The 9,828-nt window shown below is 37.3% G+C and overlaps 1 protein-coding gene across 1 annotated transcript; it reads left to right on the top strand.

Annotated features, from left to right (window-relative positions):
- The first annotated feature begins 751 nt into the window (after window positions 1–751).
- On the top strand, window positions 752–9,455 carry LOC147453970 (uncharacterized). Its single transcript, XM_086516991.1, has 8 exons — window positions 752–907; window positions 2,541–2,639; window positions 3,181–3,279; window positions 3,394–3,496; window positions 8,575–8,596; window positions 8,750–8,872; window positions 8,965–9,061; window positions 9,306–9,455. Exons 1-8 carry the CDS (start codon window positions 752–754, stop codon window positions 9,453–9,455), a joined length of 849 nt encoding a protein of 282 aa, XP_086373117.1.
- The last annotated feature ends 373 nt before the right edge of the window (window positions 9,456–9,828 follow it).

Raw genomic sequence — 9,828 nt, 5'->3', positions numbered from 1 at the left:
TCCAAAATCTTGGAATGGAGACATTATAAGAAGAAGACTAGCCATAAAAAAATAACTATTTTCCCTATAACTAATATAAATGATACCAACATTGTGCAAGCAACTAAGGATATAAAGAGCATTCAAAATGCTCCATCACAACCTCTTGTACCCCCAATACCCTTGCCTACAAATCATGAGGGTTTTCTACAAGATGCACGACGTCGTAGATGCTATGCCACACCTAAACCATGCTGGGCTTGTGGGAGAGAGAACATTGGTCAACATATTATATTGTATGGTAGTGTCACGACACTGCCATTGCAAGTTATAGCATGGAGATTTCATATGCAACGAACTCAAAGTGTAGAGTATATGTCTTTCTCTACTTTGGACAATGATATTGTCATGTGGGGAGTGGGATTGTTTGTCAAATTGCTAAGTACAAGTCATTACGAAACATGGGAGGTGGAAGTAACAAATTTCAAGAGTACCCTAAATGCTTTTGGGGCAATTTTCATCCCCGGTGAAGATGGAAAAGTTATCAATGACTTAAAAATAGTAAGTGCCACTTCCTTTCATCTCTTTTGACTCATATTGTTGGTTCAATATCCATTGAAATAAGCAATTGTCTTTCATGTAGGGTGAGAGAGTTCTTATACCATCAATCTTTGCCAAACGAGAGAGTTGTAGGGTACAAGTTGATGATGTGGTAGGTAGCACTCTCCATTTATCTCCATGGTATAACAAGGAAGATATTGTTTTAAAATAAATGCATGTCTTTATCTCTAAGGAATGCAAAACAATGAGATTTGACTCAATGGAAGGAGAGACACAAGATTCCATCCCTAGCAATGATCTTGGAATGGGCTCCAAAAGTTTCCGACAAATCTTGGATGAAGCTATAAATATCGATGACTCTTTTGAGGTAATAAATTTGTTGATAATCTTACCTTATCATAATTTCTTGAGACTTTAACAAAGCTTCAATATTTTTTAGTGTTTTGAGCCAATCTACGATATATACGGGACCAAATATTCCCCAAAAGGATTCCATGATACTAGTTTTAGAGGTGCAACAACCAAGGTACATGAAAAATGGATATGTTTATAAATTTTAAGTAGAAAATGCAAACTTATGCATTATGTGAATGTCTCACCATGTAGCCTCCTAAGAATATGCTTCTTTTTTGTCGTATAGTTTGTCAACAAAAGGTAAACTTGCATTGATGGTTGTACATCTCAAACACATCATTTTCAACCTTCATCATCACCAATTGTGGACCTCCACATAGACTCATGTGTAAGATTCACTAACCATGTTTTGTTAGATAGTGTTTTAATTTCTATTTATGCAAGTTTCTTCATCTCTAACGCTATGATTAACATTGTTTTAGTACGTTCCTCATGCACCAACATCAAATTTTGAGTCTACCGTGCTACCCAAAAGTGATGAATATCATGGGAATGACAACACTAATGTCCTTTTCTCAACCAATGTAAGTGGACTATTAGGATTTGACTTTTTTCAAATGTATAGTTGGCATTTCCTTTAATAAGGATGAAATTTTAAACTAACAAATTGATAAGGAGGCTATTTCATTCAATGTCTCTTTCTTCATAAGTTGGTTTAATGCTCGTGTAAGACATTGTGCATTCCTTTTTTTTTATAATTTGCTATAGAGAGAAAAAAATCTCTAAGCAAAACTCTTTTTAAGTAGTTTATATTTTATAGTTCATGATTTTTTTAAATCGAATGGATTCTTGCTTAACCAAAACAATTGCTAGAAGAAAGACATAGATGTCACAATATCCAAAATTAAATGATGCATTGAAATTTTATCACATAAGCTCCGTTTATCACAATCACCATGGCCCATTGACTAGAATACATGTGCATGAGTATTAAAAAAAAATGTTTCATTGTATAGTAAGGTGATCTAGTTTTTTTCCTTGTGTCTAAGGTTTCCATGCCACTTGCTCAACATGTTCAGATTCATGTACCAACATCCAATGTTGAGACCATACTACCTAAGGGTGATGGATATGAGAATGACCACCATGTTGGTATACTTTGTTCTACACAAGTAAGTACAAACTATACCTAGTTTGTATAATTTTTTGTCCACATTTGAAAAATGTTACTTTTTTGTTTTGACCAAATTCACAATTATCAGGGGAGGTTATTGTTGATAGATGCTACTTTAAAGTGAAGGATTTAGTCTTCATAATTTTAATCCAAAAGATAGTGCATGGTTCAAGCTTAGTATGAGTAGTTCCCATATAAGTTTGATAAAGTAATTGTATTATACTTAAGTGAAACTCTCTCTTGGTAGCTAAACTTCTTGCTAGTTTACCTTCTTTGATTTAAATATTTGAGATCAATCCAAAAATAATTGTTCATAGGACACAACAACCAAAGCTTTATGGGGTGTACAACCAAGATCTTCGTAGTAATTGATTGATTTTATATAAATATATATGCAATGTTTATTTGTTTTTCTATGTTGTGTCTACTTTTGAAAAATTTAAATCTAACTTTTCACTTCCACAAGTTTCAGCATGTTATAGATAACCCCACATCCAAGGCTCAACCCATCGCACATAAGAATGTTGGATATGAGGATGATATGGACAATGGTGACCTCATTGCTAAAAATGTGAGTGGAAAGTGTGATGTGTATTGGTTTAAATTATATTTGATATGTGTATCATGCTATCTTACTCCAAGTCTAGCAATATCCAAAAGGTCTCTATTGGTGGTTCACTTCCCTTAGGTCTGATGGGTTCATAAATAGGGATGATAGCACATATTTAATGTATCCTATCTCTCTCTTTTCATGCTATATTTGTTTTAGGATACACGTTATGTACACATCAATCAAGATGCATGTTTAAGTATCATGAACAAATTTGTGAATTTATATTTCTTTGCAAAAAATTGAGCAAGCCATGTTTGACGATATCAATTATATCTCATCTCTACTTTGATTTTTGTTCATATCCAGATTGATACGGCAATGAATGAGATACAACCTACACAAGGAGTAAGCACATGTCACATGGGCAATGAATCAAAACAAGATCAAACTCAAAGGGGTCAACAAGTTGTATGCTCCTTGTCTATTATTTGGAAGAAGTAGTAGCATTCATAGGCCTCCATCTACCTCTATCACAATGTATAGCTTCACATACATGCAGATTTGTTCTTCACTTTCTACTCAACTTGCAAATTGCGGTAAGGAATCTAAGGCCAAAATTGATGTGCTTCAGGTGGATATTGAGACTGACTATGCTTTGGTAAGTGCCCTTAAGAGCATAATAATAACAATATGATATGTGTTCTTATGGTTAATTTGTAAGCATAAATATCGGACTTCAAGCTTATTTATGTTTCTTTCCTTCTCCTTTTAGGAACTTGAGGAGAAAGAAAATCCAATGAAAGAGAAGAAATTTGGAAGTATAAATTCAATGATGGTAAGCCATATTTCTTATGAACTTCATCTTGAGGCAATATGTAAATGTAATTTTTCTTTGTGTACACAAACGGTAGGGTATAAATAGTCAAAGGGCTCAAGAACCTAGGAGAAGAAGTGCACATACTAAAGAAAAGAAGGTATGTCTTTCTTTTGATTTGTCTTTTTGTAATTGATAAATGATTGGATCGCGAAATTAACTTCACTTGTGAGATTTTATTTGTAGGTTTTGTGTGAGCTAACAAACAAGAACTCAAGTGAGACCACATTCAAGGTGAAATTTAGTAGAGTTACTTCTTCAACTTTCTACAATGTCCTCAAAGATGCCCCCCTCTCTCTCTCTCTCTCTCCGAGTCTCTCTCTCTCTCTCTCTCTCTCTCTCTCTCTCTCGGAGTCTCTCTCAAAGATTCTTTTTACATGATATATCGAATGTACCAATTTCATTTTATCTTTGTTTGTGTAGGGTGAGATAATGTCAAAGTCATCACGCTTTTAAAAAAATCCATGATATCTTCTTACATGATATCTCAAATGTACCAATTTCATTTTATCTTTGTTTGTGTAGGGTGAGATAATGTCAAAGTTATCACGCTTAAAGAGAAAGCCATCTAGATTCAATGATTTCTTGGGAGATCAAGGAAGCTAGCGTGCCTTATCTATGCAACTACTCTCTTAATTTATTGTAAGCATAAATTAAGCATGAGCTAGATGACATGTGGTTTTTCTATATTTAGGAAAATTCTGTAAGATCCACTAGAAGAGGTGACATTAAAAAATGTAAGGAGAAATATTCAAAGAACATGGATGAATCTTGCCACAACAAGAAATTGAGCATGCCTCAACAAATGGTAAGGATCTAGTTGTGTGAATTTTCTAAGGCCTTTTATATATACACGAGATTTGGTGGTCATCATTTGACAAAATATTTTTTTTCTTATCTTTGAGGTTTCATGCTTAGAGAGGGAGACTCTTGAATCTCTTGCAATGGAGGCCATGGACATACATGATGTTGATATCATGTACGGACAATTACACAATTGCATCAAATCTTTGAAGAATAAGAACCAAGAGTACTTTCAAAGTTGTTCCAAGAATTCTGAACCGTCATTTCTTCTTGAATGCTATGTTTCTTGGGCTATGACATCTGGTGTCATAAATCCCAAAACCATATCATGAAGGAATGCCAATATGTGAGAAATTGTTATAACTATGTTGATGACACTATATGCTAACGAGTTGGATCCTTAACTCAATATAGACGTTGGAACTAGTCATCTTACTTCTCGTTCAAGAGTTTTTTATTCCTTTTGATCCTTATATAGTCTCAATTATTCATGCTAATTTGTGCCAAATGTGGGGATGTAGTAGTTGCATATGTAAGTATACTCATTTGCTACACGATTTTATTTGAATAAATATTGATTGAGTGTGAAATGTGCAAGTAATAATGCTTGGGATTTAATTCATGGTGCTAGATAGGGTTTTTCACGAATGTAGTTATTGTATATCAAGGTAAAAGGAAGTCCAGATTGCTAGTACTCATTAAAGTCATGAAGAAACTTATATAGAGATATGGACTTGCTCTTGATAGACGTGTTATGTAAAGTCTAACCTTGTATTATTCTTGCATAATTAGTCTATGCAATACAAGAAATACTCATTTGTGACCTTGAAGTTTCATAGATGCTTAAATTTGGGTGTCTCTTTATATTGATATAGTCAAATTGCCCATCAATGTATAGAGATATGTTGAATTGATTCTTGCTAAGTCTAATATGTTTATGACTTGTAAGAAAGGCATAAATTGATTGAATGGAGGTAACAAGAGACAACAAGTTAAGCACAATAGGATATGTAAATGGTGATAATAATACATTCTTGCACGAACATTGCTTAAGACAATTTTATTTTTTTTGCAAAACTCACAATTTTGAGTGATTGTATTATAATGTCACCAAGAAAAATACAAATCAGCTTCAAACTCAGACTGAGCCTTGAGCGTATATTCCAAACAACCCAATCCTTTACAAAGCAGAGCTTGACCGGAGGGCGAGGGTCATCCTAAGCCAATCATCTGAGTTATGCTTTATACTTACCACATATATTAACTTGCATTCTTATACAATCTCTAAAATTTTCCTCTCTTTTTTTCCTTGTATTAAATTAAGCAAAGAAATCAAGCATTTTTTTAGGGTCAGCTTGTTGTTGCAATACTTTAAAATAAAGCATTTATTATTTTATGCTAAAAAAAAATTTATGATCTTTTTAACAATGCAACTTTTACACTTTCAAAAGTTACCATAAGGCGTTTTGGCATAGAGTTTAGTTGCAAATGCTTCTTAAATTGAAAGGATACTAAAAGTGTGGATAAGCAAGTAGACTACATTTATTACACTTTGAAATGAAAGAATGTTTTTATTAATCAATGGAAAGGAGTGTATGGAGAAGATATAGGATTCAACAAGCTAGTTTATTTGTAAAACTATAATATGGTTAATGAACAAGGAATGTTTGTTGATTGAATTTTTTTCTAAAAAACATTAGAAAATATTCCACGTGAACAAAGGGAGATGGTCTTCAAAAGGGAAACTAAATGCTTAAAGAATAGTTTCTACCACAAGGGAGTTCCTTCAAAATTAGGGAATAACATATCCACGTGGGAGAAAACATTTCCACATTAGAAAGAGGGAATACCAATTCCACTTGGAAGAAAATATTCTCACATGGACGATGAAAATCCCTTTAAGGGTAATGATATTATTCAACAGTACCTCGTGGGGTTCTTTTTTCCTCTTCATTCTCTTGTGGAAATATATTTCCTTATAATTTCCCAATTTGAACTTGGGGAAAAACAAGGTAAATTGGCTGTCTTTCACATTGGTTGTGAAAGGTGGTATACTTTGAGAAGCAAATCAAGTTTCAAAGTACTTTGGGTCATAATGTATGACAAGTGAGAGCCATGCAATGAGTTTTTTTTTCACGAACAAAATGTTTGGAGAGCGTATTGCGACCGTTAGGGCAAGGAAGACCAAATACGGATCCTGAAGGCATTGCTCCATTATAGTTATCTATGCTTCCACCTTGACGATTGTGCTTGCTGAAACTTTGGTCGATATTTGTGCCGAATGACGTGTGCTTAAAGAGCGAAGCTAGATCAAGGCTATGGTGGTGACATAAATACTTTTTTGTTTGGACTATCTGTGTTTACCGATTCTTTGGTAAACATGTATGCTACTTGGAATTGCCTTGGTCGATAAGAATGTGTTCAACATTGCCTTGGTTTCAGTGTGTGCCAAATATGGTGAGAAGTTTGAAGGCAAGGCCATGAGGTGTGTGTGAATGGCCAGTTGGGAAAAGCAGGCTATTAATAAGAAGTTAAGCAAGAAATAAAAAAGCCGAACAGCTTAAAAAGGTGGCGCGTCAGTTAAAGGAGCACCGTCAGACAAGACGACCGAGGTTGGCAGGAGCCGACGAGGCGAGAGAGGTCTGTGAGCGCGTAGAGAAGACGGGAGCGCCGTCGAGCAATCAGGAGAAGGGAGCGCTGTTAGAAACGGGGGGGAGCAGGGAGACAGCGCAAGGAGAAAATAAGAGGTTGACGGGAGGGGGGGCCGCGCATGAGCAGGAGTAGGAGGTTGACGCTGTCGAAGTTCAGGGGGTCCCACCCATAAGCACTAGGAGCGCCGTCAGAAGAGCGTTGTCGAGCGAACATGATAGAGTGCCGTATAGCAGCTAAAGAAGATGAAGAGCGCTGTCAGAAAAGCAGATTAGGGAGAGGCCACCCGAAAACAGTTAGATGACTTGCTGAGAGCCGAGAACGAGGACGCTTGGGGAAAAGCAGGCTATTAATAAGAAGCTAAGAATCGAATAAAGGGCAGGAACTGAAAAAGCGGGCAGGAGCGTGGCGTCAGAGAAGCGAGGAGGTTGTGCCGTCAAGCAGGGAGAAAAACGCCGTCCAACAAGCTTTTGGGTGGGGAGCGTACTGAGTGCAAGATCAATAAAGCAGAAGATGTAGTACAGGGCGGATCTTGAGGTCGGTGGCGGAAATTCGACTGGGAGTATTAGTGAGGAGAGTTACAGGGCGGCCGAGAAAATCACAAGGTCGGCGAGCAGCAAGGAAAACGCGGCCAGAGTTGACGAGGTATCCCCAGGCCTGGGCAACTGCAAGAGGTTGAGAGGTCATCGTCGAGCAACAGCGAGAGAGAGAGAACAACTGGCGATTTGTGGTAGGGCTTGACGAGGACGACAGTTCGTAGGTTGGCAAGCGAAAGCAGGAGGAGAGGCGCCGTCAACCGAGACGAGCGGAGGCTTTGGCTGACTACTTGATAGTTTTTGGCAAGCCAGCAGTATATTATTTTACGGCCACGAGGTTTATCAAAAGTTTTGTTTTCTGTACAAGAAAGTGACTGCATCAAGACGTCACGAAGACCCAACTATAGTTGGAGCAAAGGGTTCATGAAATAGTACAATTGCAGAGCCTAGTAGAAGCCGACAGGGCAAGAATCGTAGGAGGGCTCTTGGAGAGGCGGTCTGCAGGGGACGGAAAGTCGTATACGAGACAGAAAGTGGCCAAGACGAGCACAAGCAGTGAAGTTGTCGTTGCCTGCAGGGATCATCAAGCAGTGTTTTTTTTTTCTTTTAAATTAAAGAGAAAGTTTATCATTTAAAAGAAAAAGGGGTGGTTCTTATGCTAAGAAGCGATAGATTGTGAGAAGCAAGTGCTGACGAGTTGAGGACAAGGCAGGGGCCGTTGGGAAAATAGAGTCATCTACAGCCAAGAAGCAGTTTGTGTAGGTTCTAAGGGCTATTCACAGCCCAATTTTTTCCATCTTGGTCATGTATATTTATCCAATTGAAGTCCTCCATATATCAATTGTACGCTTTCAAAGTGAATGATAAGCCCATTGTTTGGTGTTATGCATCTTTCTCTAACACTTTTCCTATAGCCAACAGCCCTGTGCTAACCCTGCTCACTAATCGCACTTATGTTTCCCCGTCATCTTTGGGGGTGAACTCGACGTGAAGCGAGCTGGGACGGAAAATTTTGGCAGAGAGGATGACAAGGACATCTCAAGTAGAGATAATGCAGCAGATGATGCATCTATTTGATGCTTTCTTGCAGGCTACAGCAGCAGCAGTATGAGGTTACATATGAGCAATTTGGTTCAAACCAAGAAGATTTATTGCGAGGATTTTCTTGATTAAATGAAGCCGAGATGAAGCAAGCAAAGTGGAAGAAGCATTGGATAAGGTACATTCGACGGTTATGATAGTGATGGATATCTTGTATGCTACAGGTCAGAGATGGACCTTATGGGTATTCCAACTAAGCATATGATCAAGGCATTTGACCGGTTAGTAGCTCCAAAATTACGTGATCAAATACAAGAGCTTATTGGTATGTATGTAGATATAGCTGGGTAAAATTTGAAGAAGCAGTTGTACAAGTGGATGATCGGCATATAGCCTTGGAAATAGAGCAGATGACTCAATAGAAGCAGGTTACTTTCAGTAAAGGTGATGGAGATCAACTGCTGACAATCAGCTATCATGAATTTTGGGGGCAGATTCATGCAAGAAATAAAGCTAAAGCAGATGCAGCTTTGCAGGTATCAAATTTAACCCCGGCTTTAGGTAACCTAACATGGATAAATAATGATTTCCATTTTAAAACCATTACTAAAATTTTTTCAAAGCCTACTCGTCTAGAAGCTATTTCATCATTGAGCGGATTTAGATGAAGATAGAGATAATACTGACGTGCCTACCTATGCAAATGTTTGTAAAGAAATCCGAGCCAAGCTTGAAGCTATTGTGAACGAGTGTCTGCTTGAAAATGACAAGTTATTGCAGATTGCAGATGATCAAGGGATTGCAGAGATGGTTCATGTAAATCTTGGTATTCCATATTCTGCAAGTCGACTTAGGCCATTGGATAAGAATGACAATATCCAGGATCTACAGATACATGAGGATTCAGATGGCTTGGATGTGCTAAAGTAGATATGTATTGAAGCTGATGTACATGGTTTGGTTGTGCAAAAGGAGGTATCTAATGAATTGAAGAATTTCATGGCTTATCTACACTAGATGAAGCTCCACATGCACAGGAATATAAATGGAGCAGTCTAGATCTGCTACTAGATGATCTGGGTGAATCTACAGAGGAACGCATACAAGTACATAATTACAATCATATACATGTGCATATGGATGACGGGATAGATTCACCACTTGATGCATACATATTTTGTGATCTTGAATTTCAACCGATGGTAAGTGAACTTGAAGCACCCAAGTATACAGATCACTCAATGCTTAGTATCAGTTCAGAGGGGGTGCAGAAAGGTGTTGTGCAGTCATACAATGGTCTTGT

Source organism: Adiantum capillus-veneris, chromosome 7 (genome assembly GCF_014529385.1).
Source record: "Adiantum capillus-veneris isolate H3 chromosome 7, ASM1452938v2, whole genome shotgun sequence".
NCBI classification, from domain to species: Eukaryota; Viridiplantae; Streptophyta; class Polypodiopsida; order Polypodiales; family Pteridaceae; genus Adiantum; species Adiantum capillus-veneris.
This window is presented reverse-complemented; position numbering and strand designations above follow the sequence as displayed.

Bases quoted from the DNA above. Each gene is read 5' to 3' on its own strand.
- LOC147453970 (XM_086516991.1), top strand. From the start codon at position 752: ATGCATGTCTTTATCTCTAAGGAATGCAAAACAATGAGATTTGACTCA. The intron at 3,280-3,393 runs GTAAGTGCCCTT...TTCTCCTTTTAG, and splicing joins TTGAGACTGACTATGCTTTG to GAACTTGAGGAGAAAGAAAA. The intron at 3,497-8,574 runs GTAAATGTAATT...GCTTTCTTGCAG, and splicing joins ACTTCATCTTGAGGCAATAT to GCTACAGCAGCAGCAGTATG.